Source organism: Rattus norvegicus, chromosome 1 (assembly GCF_021556685.1).
Source record: "Rattus norvegicus strain SHRSP/BbbUtx chromosome 1, alternate assembly SHRSP_T2T, whole genome shotgun sequence".
Classification (NCBI taxonomy): domain Eukaryota; kingdom Metazoa; phylum Chordata; class Mammalia; order Rodentia; family Muridae; genus Rattus; species Rattus norvegicus.
Genome location: NC_141534.1, coordinates 258,258,615 through 258,275,329, shown reverse-complemented (window position 1 = coordinate 258,275,329; position 16,715 = coordinate 258,258,615). Strand labels below are relative to the sequence as shown.

General features: G+C 49.4%; 1 protein-coding gene across 39 annotated transcripts; it reads right to left on the bottom strand.

Moving 5' to 3' along the window:
• Nucleotides 1–33: 33 nt before the first annotated feature.
• Nucleotides 34–16,301, bottom strand: Pprc1 (PPARG related coactivator 1). Of its 39 annotated transcripts, none has more exon segments than NM_001437549.1 (14): nucleotides 34–283; nucleotides 499–650; nucleotides 1,081–1,202; nucleotides 1,321–1,387; nucleotides 1,480–1,617; nucleotides 3,188–3,905; nucleotides 4,733–4,803; nucleotides 5,521–5,578; nucleotides 6,907–6,960; nucleotides 7,233–10,089; nucleotides 10,185–10,286; nucleotides 10,399–10,548; nucleotides 11,130–11,303; nucleotides 16,120–16,301. In NM_001437549.1, coding segments are annotated over 14 exon segments (4,920 nt in total). In that variant the 5' UTR covers nucleotides 16,273–16,301; the 3' UTR covers nucleotides 34–179.
• Nucleotides 16,302–16,715: the final 414 nt, after the last annotated feature.

Genomic DNA, 16,715 nt, shown 5'->3' with positions numbered 1-16,715 from the left:
ACCTGTTATTAAAAACCAAATACCACTTAAAAATCCCGATTTAACATATTTTTATTTAACTTTTTTTCATTTCCTTATAAAAGTCTTTCCACACTAGCAGCTCTCTCCCCTAGAGTAGGGGAGGGGGTTGAGAGGTTGGACACCTCCAGAGAAAATGGATGGGGGAGGAAAGCCCAGGGTTACCTCCTTAGGTTCTTCTGGGCCTGTTTCAACAAAGTATCAAAGTCAAGAGAATCGAATTTGCTCTTGACAGGAGCAGGATCAAAGTCTTCCCGATTGGAGTCTACAGAAGCAGAGAGGGACAAACATTAGGGTCTCTCACCACACTTCTCAAACGGGAGCCAAGGCCCATCCAAGAAGCTGATGCAGTCAAACTGTCTTACTTGTGAACAATGTGGGAGGGCCCCTTCCCACTCACCCGCCATTTTGGTTCTCTGAATGTCAAAGCCAAATCTAGCTTTTCTATCAACTGTTGTCAAGCTCTTTTCCATCACTCACCAAGATCAGAGTAACTCCTCTTGCAGAACTGCCTTCGGCCCCCAAAGCAGAGATCAAAGGGCTGCTCGTCTGCCTGCCGCAACTTGTGGCCACTCTCAATGGCTGCAAATGCCTCTTCAGCATACCGGTAAGTGACGAAACCATAGTTGTCACTAGTGGAAAGGGTGAGCCATTTGGGCACAGGTCATGGAGAAGACCCAAGGTACAGAGGTGTTTTTCCTCATTTCCCCAATGGTCAATCCTCTGATTATAAAACTAAAGGGAACCCCACCCAGCCCAGCCCAATCAAAGACAGGAATGACAGAGAAACATCAAACTGTAAAAATTTAATGGAATAGGGGTTGGGGATTTGGCTCAGTGGCACAGCGCTTGCCTAGGAAGCGCAAGGCCCTGGGTTCGGTCCCCAACTCCAAAAAAAAGAACCAAAAAAAAAAAAAAAATTTAATGGAATAAACACCCTAACTTTAAGACTTACCCTTGGAGGGGTTGGGGATTTAGCTCAGTGGTAGAGCACTTGCCTAGCAAGTGCCAAGGCCCTGGGTTTGGTTCCCAGCTCCGAAAAAAATTAAAAAAAGGACTTACCCTTGGACACGAAAATGAATGGTACACTCCTCAATCTCTCCAAAAACAGAGAACCTCTGCTTCAGCTCCGACCGAGTCATGCGGCCAGGTATTTTCCCAATGAAGACCACCCTTCTCTCTTCCTATATTGGATAAAGGACAAGTGACACTCTTGAGCCAGAGCTGCAGCTGTTGATGGCTCTGAGCTCATGGCACAGGGTAAGCCCCTCCTCCCATGACCTGCCCTGCTGCCCTACTCACTATTGCACGCTCCTTCTGCAGTACTCTCTGCCTTTGGTAATGGTCATTTGAACGGTAAGAGCTGTACCTGACAAGAGAGGTACCATCAGCCCCAGACACAAGTCAAGACTCAGAACTCATCCTGAGATGCACTGCCCTCAAACACATGTTCATGCTCACCGCCGCCTCCGGTCACTTCTCCTGCAAGGGGACACAGAGGGAGACCGGCTTCTGGAACTGGATGATGAAGATGAGGAGGAGGAAGAAGAGGAAGAGGAGGAACATCTTCTGGACCGTCCAGAGGAACTACAGCTGGACCTGTAATAAAGGGCACAGGAATGATGGTAGTGGGACAGATAGGTCCACCACCTCAGCCAGGTCAGACTCCCTCCCTGTCAGGATGTTCAGGACCATAGAGAAAGGGAAGCGGAAGTTTCAGAAGAGTTTATTTGCAGGTAACGAGTGGGAGAGCCTTCATAAAATTTTAGATACATCAAGCATTTTTACAGTTTTACATATTTTTACTACCCTTTTCCCTGAGATGGGGGCCTTACTACATAGCCCAAGCCGGCCTTCAACTTGTGATTCTCTTATCCCTGTCTTTGCCAGCACTGGGATTGTGCTGCCATCCCTAGTATGCAGAGTTCTTCTCTTGGTGCTGAGGACTATGCCATGGCCTTCTGCATCCTTGATACACCTCTATTAATACCGAGCTTTGATGACTGCATGTTTTCCACTGTGCCATTGAAATGAGAAAGAGGAAGGACGTTCAGGGAAGACTGGGGAGATGGAGGACTAGCTAACCCTAGGTTTTTTTTTTTAATCTTTTTTTTAATTTATTAAGATTTATTTATTTCATGTATGTGAGTACCCTGTAACTTTCTTCAGAGGCATCAGAAGAGGGCATTACAGATGGTTGTGAGCCACCATGTGGTTGCTGGGAATTGAACTCATGACCTCTAGAAGAGCAGTCAGTGCTCTTAACCCCTGAGCCATCTCTCCAGCCCCTAACACTAGTTTTGACAGCTACTCTGCAGTTCTGGGGCGAGGTATGATAGCCTGAATTCTAAGTGTTCCTCTGCTATATCTCAAAGGAATTCCTTAACTAAGGTGAGAGGGAGGGAGGTTACCATGTCAGAACCACTGTTCACAGCCATCTCTTAAGACAGGTCATAAGTGCTACAGCACTGTTTTTGGTTTGTTTTTTTCTTTTTTTGGAGACAGTGTCTCATATACCCGAGACTGCCCCAAACTCTTTATGTAGTCAAGGATAACTTAACCTGTCACCCTTCTGTCTCCACCTCCTCAGCGCTAGGATTGTAGGCATGTAAATGTCTAATTTCCGAAATGCTGGGAATCAAATCAATGGCTTCATGTTTTTGAGGCAGGCACTCTACTGACTGATGTACACCAACTGCAGCACCACTCCACACGGATCTCCCTTCTTTTAACAATTACATACAATTGCACACAATTTAACAGTGTATGCAAAGCAAGCATACAGAGGTCCAGAGGTTAACTTTTGAGAACTGTTTGCTTCATTCCACCATACAGTTCCAGGTGTCACACTCAAGTCACTGAGCCTAGCAGCATGCATCTTTATCTACTGAGCCATCTCACCAACGTGTAAGATTGACCCACTACCCTGTGTTAACAAGAAAAGACCAAATACCACCATAAGCACCTATTATAATAGTATGAAATAACCCCAATCAGACCAAACGCTATCTGCCCAAGCCACATCTCAAGTAAACGGAAACTTGAGGAGTATCCTAGACTCCAACAATCCACGAAAAGGAATAAAGCCCTAGTGTCTGAAAGTTCAAAGGAAACCACAAGAGTGCAGGACTTCCCAAAGGGCAGACTCTAACAGGCCATCAAAGCTCACCTTCGCCACCTCTTGTTTGGGGGGGAGAGGGACCTGGACCGGGACCGGGATGAGGAAGACACCGATGAGGATGAGGATGCTTCACTGGTCCGGCTGGACCCAGAGCTGACAGAACGGCTGCTACGGCCACGGCGGCCTTGCCAGCCCCGACTTGGGGGGCTGGCTGATCTGCAGGCTTTTCGGTAACAGCGCATTGACCGCTGCTTGTCTGGGGGCTCAGAGGGAGTCCTAGTGTTCATTTCATTCCGGCAGGGTGAGGCCTCAGGAGACAGCAAGGTGGATGGGGCAAAACAAGGCGCTGACGGATCTGCCTGCTCACTGCTAGTCCTGTGATCAAGCGGTTCCTGGGAAGTGGTTGTGCATGGGAGTGGGGGGGCAGCTGAGCCCAATGACAAGACAGGTTTGATAGTGATGTCCTGATGGCGCTTGACATTCCATCGAGAGCCCATCTCTGAAATGACTAGGGCAGGCATCTTTTTTGGGGGTGTCCTGCTTCGGACACAATAGTCATGGTCCCCAGAGCCCACATGGACTGGACTAGGGCCACGGACCCCTTCTTGGAGGCAGGCTGCAGCTGGAGGTTTGGCCTCTGTAATTCCTTCAGGCTTCAGGGTTCCCTCTTGGGCAGTAGATTTAGGAGATTTGGCTTTGGCCAACAGTGAGACAGCAGCCAGGGGTTTCCATAACTGGTGGGGAGGGGTAGCTGGCGGGGTGAGCCCTGTGGGGGGAGGGAGGATGGAGATAGCAGGGTGAGATCCAGTTTAATAGTTCAAACTCTGTTTCTAGGCTTAAGACCCCACTGCTCAGAGTGCACTAACATCAACAACAGTTCGAGTTCTCTCACTGCTTTTATAAATGAGATCCATACCTGACTGAGGTCAGCCATTCAACTACCTAAACCTCCTAGTGACCAGGTTCTACCTAATTCACCGAATCGTTTTCATGCTTAAACGCACTCCTCCACCAGCCTTACCTAATGTCTAGGTTGCATCTTACCTAGACTCATACCCTAAACTTACCTACGTCCCGTCCCGTCTGGCTTTTCTGTTTTCTAGATTCCTGCTAGACACACCATCCACAATAATCAATGTGAGAATGCATTTTCAATTGTTTCTCCAATGCACACACAGGATGAAGTTTAAGCAGCTTAATATGGCATTCAAAGTTCCCATAATTTGACCTCCAGCCTTAACTCTTGTTTGTTCTCTGTCCATTTCCCTAGATCAGCTTCTACTTACTCTCTGGGTCAAACCAAACCACTAGCTGCAAATAGCAAACTAGTTGCTTCTGTACTTCAGACTGAGTTTATCCCCTAAAAGCTACCAACACTTGACTGACAGCAGTGATTGTTTTCAGCTTAGGACAACAGTCTATACAACCCTCCCCTTATTGCCCTCACTTCCAACTGAATACATCTGCCCCCTTGCCCATGAGCACAACAATGGACATCAGATGTCTGCACCCAACGCCAACACACACTTGACGCACAGCAGATACTGCACATGTGCTGCACAGTCTAAGAGCCGGAGTCCAACCTGAACCCACCTGCCACGTTGGCCAGTTCTGGGGCGTGTAACCGGTCTAGGGGTTTCTTCTCCTGGGGAGTGTCAATGCTGCTGGCAGGGGAAAAGGGAAAGCCTGGTTCATTGCCTCAATATCTTGTACATCTGCTTTCCTCAAAAAGCAATGAAAGGTGTATGTAGAAAAGAAAGGATGCCCAATGTGGCCCCAGTCTTCTAGCACTGAAGGGTCTTAGTGACCAATGTCTACGTAGATGGGGCTCACTCGATTCAGGCTGGCTGACTGGGTAGAACCTTCAGAGAAATGATCCTGAACACAGCCCCCACCCCCTCCTTTGGTAAGGAAACTTGCTACCAAGTTCAACTGAAACCAGTATGAAGGACATGCTCAGCAGATTAAAAATGTGAAAAATAAGGCCTCTCGTTAGAATACTGCAAAGTAAAAGGGTTCAGGTGCCTGTGTCCTCCAAGGAGTTAGGGGAGCCCCTGCTATTTCCCCTACTTTACATGATCCCATCATCAGCACTGCACAAGCCCGAAGTCTGAAAGCAGAGGAGAAAAAGTCCCCGATAACTTGCAAAAATTAGAGGGCACCTCCAAGGCACTTGGAATTCCTGATAGTACATACCCTCCCCAATTCATTACCCCTGACAGTGTCTGGTGGCAATAGAGAAGGGGACAAAAAATAGGGGAAGACACTAGAGCGGATGAACATCCCTGCCACAAAGGTGTCCGGTGGGCAGTCTTGGAGTGCGGGCTGGCTGCTGACCAACAGCTGTAGGGTAACTCGCTCACTCATCTCTCCATACTTACCCTGAGTTTCCTACAGCCACGCTGTCAGCAGGAGCCGGGAGAGGACACTCCTTTTTGGCTGCAAAGAAATCATACTAGTTAAAAGCCCAACCAGGGGGTTGGGGATTTAGCTCAGTGGTAGAGCGCTTGCCTAGCATGCGCAAGGCCCTGGGTTCGGTCCCCAGCTCCGAGAAAAAAAAAAAAAAAAAAAAAAAAGCCCAACCAGATGTTCCAAACCGAAGCGGCATAGAAGTGCATTCTGATATCCAGAGAAGTAAGAAGTTTGGCCTAGATAACCCCAGTGAGCTCAGATTCAGTCTCTTCCAATGCTATCTAATCAATGAGATTTAATTATTTCTTTTCTGCTCAGAAATACCCATTCCCAACTGAATGTGAGAGTTCAAATTGATGGACCAAATTAGTTATTTCCTAGCCATAAATTGAAATAGGGTCTTAGTATGTAGTCCAGCAGGATTGGAACTCACCATATAAAACCAAGATGGCCTTGAACTCAAAGATCTGTTTCCTGGTGATGGGAATAAATGTACATACCATACTTGACCTTAGACTTGTCTAAGACCATGGCACAGGCTAAGCATGGCTTCTCCCTGATACAGTAAGTTCCTCCAGAAGATAATACAGTAATCTTCATGGCACCTAGCACATGCTTTGTCTTACGAAAGTCCAGCTCCTCACTGTTTTCTAATGGATCCCTCTCCCCCAGACAGGGTTTCTCTGTTCTGAAACTTGCTCTGTCCTGGAACTCACTCTGCAGACCAGGCTGGCCTGCAACTCAGAGATTGACTTACTTCTGCCTTCTGAGAGCTGGGATTAAAAACATGTGCCTCAATGCTTGGCTCCAAATGCATCATTAAAAAAAAAGAAAAAAAAGAAAGAAAAGAAAGAAAGACATTTTATGTCTGAGTGCTCTATCTGCATGTCCTCCTGCAGGCCAGAAGAGGGCATCAGAAATCACTCTAGATGGTTGTAAACAACCATGAGGGTGCTGGGATTTGAACTCAGGACCTCTAGAAGAGCAGCCAGTGCTCTTAACCACTGAGCCCTCCAAATGCATCTCATAGGAAGTATCCAATACCTCTTTTTTCTGTCTTATATGCTACAAAAATCACATGAAATCCCACCTCTCAAAGCTCCCTACAGAAAAAGTCCCCATTCGATCCTACCCTCCCTGCGTCCTCTCTTTAAATTACTAAGACTATGTCACATGTCCCTAGCTTAGACTACTCTCCCAGATGAAATGCTGTCTCCCTGTGCCAAGTAAGTGGCACTTCTGATGGTCAACACTGTCCTCTACCCTCTACCCCAGTTCAAGCTACTATAAGGCTAGACCCAAAGGAAGCATAGACAAAAATAAGAGTTGGAACAAATCTACCTAGGTTTCCTCACCTTCTGATTTCTCAAACTGCTCCAACAGACTGGACAGGTCTGATGCTTCAATCCCTGTGAAAGAACAACACAGGATTAAAATCTAGCCTTCACCAACTGAGTCTACAGGCCCCAAGAACCTCCTTGCTTTTCCCTTTACATGCCTCCCTGTGCACCAAAGTGAGTGAACCGAGGAAGGAGTACACAGCAATAACTCAAGTAAAACTAGAGCTACATCTCAAGAACACTCTCAAAGAAACCCAACAAAGGGCAGCCTCATGGAAGTCCCTCCTCCCTCCCGTCCCATGGATGACACTTCCAGCCAGCCCCTGCACAATGTCACTCACCAATCTCACTGATGAATGCCTGCACCACATCCTCAGAACCCTGAGCACGTGGGGTGGGCAGGAAGGACAGCCTCCTTAGCCGGGCTGGATGGACGGCAGGCAGTTTTGCGACAGTGCTCTGCTTTGGTAACAGAACAGCCTTCGTAGCCGTAGAGATAGGCTTCTCCCTTGGTCTGTTCTCCTGGGTCTCCGGCTTTAGCCTCTCTGATTCAGATTCCCCAATAGCCACGCCCTCAGCAGACAGAGTTGGTAGAACCTTGATCTGGGGACTCTGTACCACAGGGGACACTTTGTGTTTCGGTTGGGGAGAGACAGGCACTGGCTGAGCCTCCAGCTTCGTAGGTTCTGCTGGTGGAGCTATGGGGCTGGCTGGCCGAGAGCTCAGGGAAGGGGTCACTGGCACAGGAAGTGTATCTTCCGGAGGACCAGCTGAACTGTTACTGGGTTCCACACTGGGTGGGGGAACAGCTCTACCAGTAGAGGCTGAAGACAATGGAGGTGGAGAAACAGTAGACCAAAAGGGAGGCTGTTGCAACCCTGGGCCCCACCCAAGGGACCCATAGGCAGAGCTGGAGCTATAAGGTGAGACTGGTGCAGGAGGGGGTACCCAAGGCACATTGCAAGTTGGGGGTACAGCATAGGTACCAGGGGTACCCGACACTATGGGCATCGCTGGTGGTGGGGGCAGACAAGAATAGCCAGAAGGAGATACAGAGGGGTAACAAGGCCAGGGCGGCACAGGGGCATACTGAGTATAGGGGTCAGGTGGCATTTGTCTCATTGATACTGGAAGTCCAGGAGGTTGCAAAGGAGGTGGGGGCAGGCTGGGGACACCAGGACCACTTGCAGGAAGAGGAAGCAGAGGAGGTAAGCTCGGAGGGAAAGGCAATGGCGTGGGCACTGTAGAAGGGGTGGGCCCAGCAGGAGCCATAGACTGCAATGTAGGAGGGGGAAGTCTAACTGGAAGTGGCATCTCATGAGATGACACCTGTTCAGAGTGAGTTGAAACCATAAGTTTGCTTGCAGATGGCTCAGGAGTAGGGGAAACAGGGTTAGAACCCACAGATACAGAACAAGTCTCTGGTACAGCTATAGGGCTTCTCTGTGGGGCTGTCTTCTTGGTTGGGGCTGATGGAACAAGACAAGGGATATCTGCCAGCCCTTTGGGCGTCTCTGGGAGACTTGGCCACTTTCCAGCTGGGGGCTGAGAATTCCTGTCTTCTGCTTCTATTTGCCGTTGCCGCCGTCGTTGACGGTACTCAGATAGGCTGAGGGGCCGAGGTCTGGCTTCCTGGGTTGTAGCACTGGTACTACCTTCCACCTTCAGAGGACCTCCAGCATCCTTGACTTCAGGGGTGATGACCTTAGGATGGTCTGAGGGCTCTAGGGAAGGACGAGGCCCCTGAGCAGCAGTGGCAGCAGCAGCTGCACGTCTAGGATCAGTTGGTCTGCACTTAACTAGCACAGGATCTCCTGGAGCCAGGCCATTTGGAGCAGGGTCAGCTGTCCCTGGGTTAGCTAGGATAGCATCAGCTGGAGACAAGTGATTTGAAGTGGGAATAGCCACTGCAGGTTCAACTCCTGTCCTGTCATCTAGGACTGGGCTACTCAGAATTGGGCCTCCTGAGAGAGAACCAACCAGCTCTGTACAAGATGAAGCCTGGTCAACAGGTACAGCAGTGTCCACTGCAGTGGAGTCACCTTCAACAGAGTTAACTGGGATGGAGTCAGCTCGAGCAGAGTCGTTTAGTGAGAGTGTGGGGTCGGCTTGGCTAGTCTCCACCAGCTTAGGACGGAGTTCTAGAACATCTTCCTCAGCAGGACTATCCTGTCCTGCATTCTGGTCCTCTGGGTCTTCAGACCCAGTTTTCTCCAAGGCAGCTGCCCAGGCCCGAGCCCAAGCCCGTGGCTTCCCTCTGCTCTGAGGGGCCGCAGTCTCTCTCTGAAGCTCTTCCTGAGGCTGTTTCTGTAAGTTGCCTGCCTGAGAGTTCACCTCTGTAGCCACAGTAGACTGTCCACGAGAAGATGACCTCAGCCTCCTGGTACAGCCTTCCAAACAGGCTGTTGGCTGCTCCTTCTTCTTCTTCTTCCTACCCTTTCTAGGAACTCTCTGAGAACCCTCACTTGCATTGGCAGGTAGGTTCCGAGGCTCCTTGGGGGCCAATGACTCCATGATGTCCCTGGGCTCCAATAAGCAGGCAGAGCTCAGTGGTAATTCTTGATCAGGGCAAGGAGCGACTTTAGGCACACCATCTTCTGTTCCAGGCTCCATGGCGGGCATGAGTAGCTGCAAGGCAGGATCAGTCCCTACAGACCCATCTAGGAGCACAGACTGGGATCCTGAAGGAATCTGCCGCACGACCACTGGGATCTCCAGGTCATCACCAGCTGTGGCTGCCTGGCCCACAATCTCCAGCACCACACAACCCTCAGGCAGTGTCAGATCATCAGCCTGCTCCTGAAGCTCAGCGTCAAGTGATGCCAACTGGGTGAGGTTGGGTAAGCAGTAGGGGTGCATGGCCCGTACCAGCTCACTCAAGGAGGAGATGCTCTCGTCACCAGGTGCTGACACTGCCACATTTGCTGCCCCTGACTTGTCTTCTTCCTCAGGGCATGCCAGGTGCATGGGGAAATCCAAGGTATTCACCGAGTTGTCAAGTTCGCCATCAAGCATCTGACCACTGAAGCCGGCAACCTCTTCCTCCTCCTCTCCATCACTGCGCTGCTGGGGAGGAGGAGACTGACTCCATCGAGGTCTTGGTCTTGAGGATCTCCAGCTAGGCAGCTTAGGGGAAGAAGTTTCCAAGAAAGGAGGTGGAGAGAAGTCCCACGGAGAATCTGCAAGGGACATCTCAACCTACAGGAGAAGAACAGACTCAGGAAGCGTTCTTCAGCACGTGCTTTCCAGATGTCCTCCCCATCTGTGCTTCAGGAGGGTTCCAGGTCACTTACCCCACTCACCCGACTACTTCCTGCGCTGGGCCCCAAAGGGTCCATTGCGGGGATGCGGTCACGTTCTGGAGGTGTCCGAGAGAGATTGAGCAGCTTGTGCAGCTAAGAGGAAGGAAGACCCCAATCCAGTTTGCACAGAACTGTGTGAACAGGCTCACAGGTGGGGTTGGAACCTTTGGGCTAGCTGTGTCCCTCCCTGATCCCATATACTCACAGAGGAGCTCTCCCGAGGAGACACGAGCAGCTCTGAATCAGGAATGGTATCAAACGGGGACAGGTTCTCAGAATCTGCATTGTCCAAGATCTCCGTCAGAGCTGTGAGCAGCGACATCTCATTCTGGTCCTCCAAAGATAGCCTGCTCTGCTCCAGGAAGACAAGAGGACCCACAGATCTCTAATAACCTACTAGGCCACAAAAAGAACTAAGTGCCAAGAGAACTAATCTCCCAGACTCACTTAGTTTGCCAGCAAGAAGGATCTGAGTAGCAGGAAGCATGGTTCCAATCTTTTACTGTTCACCCAACTCTGTAGTGCTAACTGAGACGGGTTAGAGTGGGTCTTAAGCTTGGGTTTCACATTCTTGTACATTCGTGAGGCATAAGAAACTCAGGAAACCATCCTGGGCTAGACTGGAATTAGGCTTGAAAGCAATGTCTATGAACCTCCTAGACATGTAGGTCAAAGACCCTGAAAGGAGAATAAGCTCTGGACCACAGTCCAAGCTGAAGGCATCCTTCATAGACTGTATTTGACAGTCTGCAGTCTAACTCCATTTAAAAAATAATAATAAACATTAAAAAAATAAATCTTTCAAGGACTTAGGTTGGACATCTGAGGCCAAGGATATGAGAAAACAAAGCCATTGCTGAAACAACTCCAAAGATTCAAGACAAAATCCCAGGCAAAGATCCTCTCTAAAGAACTCCAAGCCCTGTCCCAGCTTACCTCTCCAAAATCCTCAATGAGGGATATAAGGGAGGCGTCCATGTAGTTCTGCATGGTCTCTAGTAGTGTCTCATCCTGCAGTATCAGTTCCTCCATTTCCAGGTCTTTCTCCCTTAGAGATGGGCCCAGTCGAGAAAGACTGACAAAGCTAGAGTCATCTCCTTCCTCATGGACCTAAGGCAGAAGAGGAAGAAGGTGAATCAGAAAGACCCAAGTCTTCTGGAGGGCAGCTAATTGATAACTCCATTAAAAACAGGTATCCAGGGGTTGGGGATTTGGCTCAGTGGTAGAGCACTTGCCTAGCAAGCGCAAGGTCCTGGGTTCGGTCCTCAGCACCAAAAAACAAAACAAAACAGGTATCCAGCCTCAGTCAATGAGCTTAAAACAACAGCATTGCTGCCGTGGTCAAAGGTCTGGACCAGCTTATAAAGATGTGCAAGCCACAAGCAAGAGCACCAACTAGGACGGCAATGTTCTGGGCAGGAAAGAGTTTAGACTCTAGCCGCAAATAGTTGGAGCTGTTATTAAAACCCGGGAGCAAAACATCAGGAAGATAAAGACTGACCAGTGAGGGGCTGGGGATTTAGCTCAGTGGTAGAGCGCTTGCCTAGGAAGCGCAAGGCCCTGGGTTCGGTCCCCAGCTCCGAAAAAAAGAACCAAAAAAAAAAAAAAAAAAAAAAAAAAAAGACTGACCAGTGAGATGGCTCAGCCGGTGGAAGCGCTTACCTCAGAAGCTGACAGACAGCCCAAATTCAGTCCCCAACCCCAGAAATGTAGAACAAACCACAGCCCTGTTTCCTCACCAACCCATGTGCACACCAGAGTGCATGTTCACCCATACTCATAGAAACATACACGTGCACATAAACAATGACAATAGCAATCGTAAAGGTTTGGGGTTTGGGGATTTTTTTGGAGACAGGGTTTCTCTGTGTATCCCTGGCTGTCATGGAACTCAGTCTGTAGACTAGGCTTGGCCATCAAACTCTAGAGATCTGCCTGCCTCTGTCTCCCAAGTGCTGGGATTAAAGGCATAGCATACACTTGTAACATAAATGCTGGAAAAACTAAGGCAGAAGGATTATATGCCAGTCTGAGATCAGACTGGTTACTTAAGAAAAGGCTGTCACAGAGGGGAAATAAATGTTAAGAAGGCCATCTGCTGCTGGGCAGTGGTGGCGCACGCCTTTGAGCTGAGCTCTGTGCACACGCCCAGAGAGCCACAGGGCCTCAGTCCCTATAGTACACCAAACATTGGAATGGCTTAAACCTTTACTCCCAACAAACAAAAGTGGTGGCACACGCTTTTAATCCCAGCATTTGGGAGACAGGAACAAGCAGATCTGAGTTCAAGGCCAGCCTGGTCAATATGGGAAGTTCCAGGCCAGTCAAGATTATAGAGACTATCCCAAATGCACAAAACAAATTAAAAATGCAAGAAACTATTACTTTTTTAAAAAAAGATTCATTTATTTATTTCATGTATATGGGTACACTGTCACTGACTTCAGACACACCAGAAGAGGGCATCAGATCCCATTACAGATGGTTCTGAGCTATCATGTGGTTGCTGGGAATTGAGCTCAGGACCTCTGGAAGAGCAGTCATCTTAATCACTGAGCCATCTCTCCAGTCCAAAACTATTACTTTTTAAAAGAGGAAAATAATAGACTCCCAATTCCATTGGGACAAATACGATTGTACTCATTCATTCATATTCTTCTATGCATCACAGAGGATTTATATGCGCCCACACTCCATCATTACCCACTACTCATCACCATGTCTCACACCCAATATTCATACTCCCTTTTCTTCTTCGGAACTGGAGACTAAACTCCAAGACTCTACAACTGAGCTATACCTCTAAGACCCAATGGTGAGCCACAATATGTCACTGGTAGTTATAGGAGAAGAGTCTCTTCACCGCCCTTACAAAATGGAAGCTAAGGAAAAAGCTTGATTGCAGAGATGGAGAGGCCCCGCCTCACACACTTCTGTGAACAAGCAGTGTCTTCAGCTTTGTCATAAGGCAGGACCCGCCCAAACCTGTCAAGTGTTGTAGGCAGGGCATGGGCAAGGCCCAAAATGGAACTGGTGAGGCCAGAGCCGCAGCTAAGCATATCTGCCCTTGGAAGCATGGTATAAAGGCCTGAGAACAGGATCAAACAGACAGGCCAACTCCCTCCTGCACCAAAGGGAGGTGGACCACTTGGACTCCTCCAACAAGTGTGCCCATACCCTTCTAGGCACCCGATCCATTTAAAAGGTAGAGCTGTAGGGCCCAGGCAAAGAACCGGCTGGTTTAGGGACACTTTAGGAATCTAGGCCCAAAGCTAAAGTGAGAAGGTGGCAGGTTTTAGGGACTAACCCCTCCCACCCAGGTCTTCACAATCCTGTAATTACACGCAGAAGCTGAATAACGCATGGCTCAGCAAACAGGCATGGGTGAGCAAGTAGCCTGCATCTCTAGTTGCCCTGCCTCCTTCTACTAGTGCCTCCAGCCACTAGGCCAGACTGGTCCAGCTCTATAAACCATTCATCTCTACCTCCTCCCAGCAGGCGCTAGAGGCCAAGAGGAGACATCTACCTCCCTTTACATGACTTCCTTCACCCACACACTTCACAATCTCCAGGTACAAGGTACAAACCCCAGGTTCCTAGGGGAACAAGATCAGCCTTTGGCGAGTGAACTCGCTGCCAGCTCCAAAAACCTCTCGGTTGGCCTCTCACACCAACTCTGCTCATCCAGAAGTTAAAGCCAACTTTTTTCTTTTTGACACAAAGTCTCAGGTAGCACAGGCTGGTCTTACTCTTCTATGTGACAAAGATGATCCTTAAACTCTTGATTCTCCTACCTCTAAGCCCAGGCTAGAGACTTCTTTTTAATGTCTCTATAGACTTTAAACGATATATATATATAGTTATGCTATATAACTAGCAGAGCCAGGAGCAACAACAAAAAACCGGGTAACATGTCATTTCCTAGGACTATCATAAATCCCTTCAAAAGACACAGCACTGCCTTCTTAGATCCCAGCACTCAGGAGGCAGAGACAGGCAGATCTCTGAGTTTGAGATGACAGCCAAGACTACACAGAGAAAGAAACAAACAAACAAACAAATTCCTTCTTGGCATTGGATTTAAACACCTATAATTGTTTATGTTTTGCTCTTCCTGCTGGCCTCTTCAGCTTCTCCACTCCCACCCCACCCTTCTGCTATGCTGGCCTCTCAGTTCTCCCCATAAGCCATGCCTTTGATCTTCGCATCCTATTCCCTCGGATAAAAAGGTTTTTTATACAGCCTTAGGAGTCTCAATTTAAAATGTCTCTTCCATCTGTAGACTCTTCAAATTAGATTCCTGACGACTACATAACCCCAACTAATCTGCACTTTCTTTTTTTTTTTAATTTAATTTTTTTTTTTTTGCACTTTCCTTTGGTCTCACACGCCATTGTTTTATATCTATCCTGAGTACAACTTAGGATACTGCAGGGATCACATCTGTGTGGTTTAGCAACACATCTGTGCTTAAACATATAGCATCTCGATAACTACTGGGTTGACAGACCACGTAACTTCTATTACTGCTGGATCTTGGACACCTACTGTCTCTCCCCGATAGTGTTGGTGAACAGTGCTGAACACAAAAGATGTGAAAAGTTGGATGAAAAAGGATGGTTGATCCCTAAGTCATGCCCTGAAAGTCAATCCCCGCCTAGGCTGTTTTGCTGGACCTAGAATGCAGCCAAACCTCGTTCGGGGTTACTGTCAAAAAGACAATTCATTCCTGCTCATTTCACTGCAAACCTGGTTTGACCATTTTCAGAAGCCCAGCACTTAATAGCAGGATAAAGACATTTTAAGAAGAACACACACAATTTCAGCACAAAACATGCCACTGAATGTTCAGCTACATTCAACAGTTCTCAAACCACCTCCAATCTTTCCTATCTCCATCAAAAAAATTCCAGAAAGCCTCACAGACACATTTCACAAAGCTGTATCCGAGAATTCACCCGAGCACGCCTCAACTATCTCCTCCCAAAAAGATGCTAGAGAAATATGAGGGGGAAAGTTAAACTAGTCACAGGTAAGTTGACACTCCTATGACCCTTGAATCACACATACGAAGGACTGCAGGCCACCAGACGCTGTGACACACAACTCGCTCCAAAACGGTCAGACAGAAGCCTCCACAAACTCATTTCTCCTCAACCCTTCAGCCTCAAGTCCTCACACCCTGACATTTCTAGGAAGCCGACTTTGAGAACATCTGGAAAGTCCACCATCTACCGACCAAAGGCGTTTAGGCACAGACAAGACAGGAAAAACTCCTATAGCTCTGAGCAAAGTTGCCTCCAGCAGCCCCTACCTACCTCCAGACCAGAGGTCCCAGCACAGGCAAGAGATGGCGGGAGCGGCTGGGACACACCCAGTTCCCGGCAGTGCGGCTCCAGCGCGGATACTAGATGCCCGACAGCCTGGGACAGGAGCCACGTGGACATCCCTTCCCCGCCCCCACGTGGACCCGCGCCCCGCACTCCCCCCGCCCCCGCCGGCAAGCCCTACCCACGTGGGCGCCCGCGCCGCCTAGGGGGAGGGGGAGGCAGACAACTTCTCCCGGGAAATTGTCCCCCCCCAACACCCCACGTGCTCCGAAAAAGGAACTACGGCGCCAAGCTGGTGGAGCTTCTTCGGCATCCTTAGAAGTCTTATCCCTCAACTCCAATCCCGAATTCCTGACGCCCCAGCTAGGGTCACGTTTCTGACGCCCGACACTGTCCCTCTGGCGTTCCCAGGAATCGCCGCAGGGTTCCTGCCCCTGCTGGCATACCCCCCTCAAACAACTTAGGTCCTCTCAGTCCTACCCAACTCCCGCAGCATCGGCACGCAAGTGCTTCCTCCCTTTCCTGTGGCGTCCACGTGTCACCGCCCGGCACACGCCGCTTTGCTGCCAGCCGCGGGCCGCCGGTCACCCTCTCACCTGCTCCGCCGGGCTCACGGAGCCCACGGTCCCATGCGGCGCTTGACTTCGACTCGCCCAACCGCCGCCGCGCACTCCACCGCCAGGGTCAGGACCCGGGCCCCCAGTCGGAGGCGGCGCGACTCGGTCTCTCCGTCCCCGGCGCGCCGCCATCTTGGCCCCTGAACACCCAGCGCTGCTCTGATCGCCGGCGCCGCCTCGCCCAGCCGATTGTGGGAATGGAACTACATCTCCCGAAGGACACTGCAAGACTACGAATCCCAGAAGGCCATGCAACGAACCACTTTGAACCCAGGAAGACGAGGACCCTGACCTCCCTCGAGGATTTCTGGGAATTGTAGGCTTTGAAGGAAGATTAGCGGGTAGTGCTGTATGCGTTTTGTAGGGCTCAGTTTTGCCCAAGCTGCTGAGTACGCAGTAAAAATGGAAAGAGTTAATATTTGCGTACCACTTTATTTTTGTTAATTTGTCCAGATGTGAGACCTCTTTCTTTGTTTGACGTTCTACCTGCTGCACTTTCCTTTCACCTTACATCAAGTCGACCTCTGTTTTGAAACAGCACCCCCAAGTGGACACTCCCAGTATAGACCCTAACC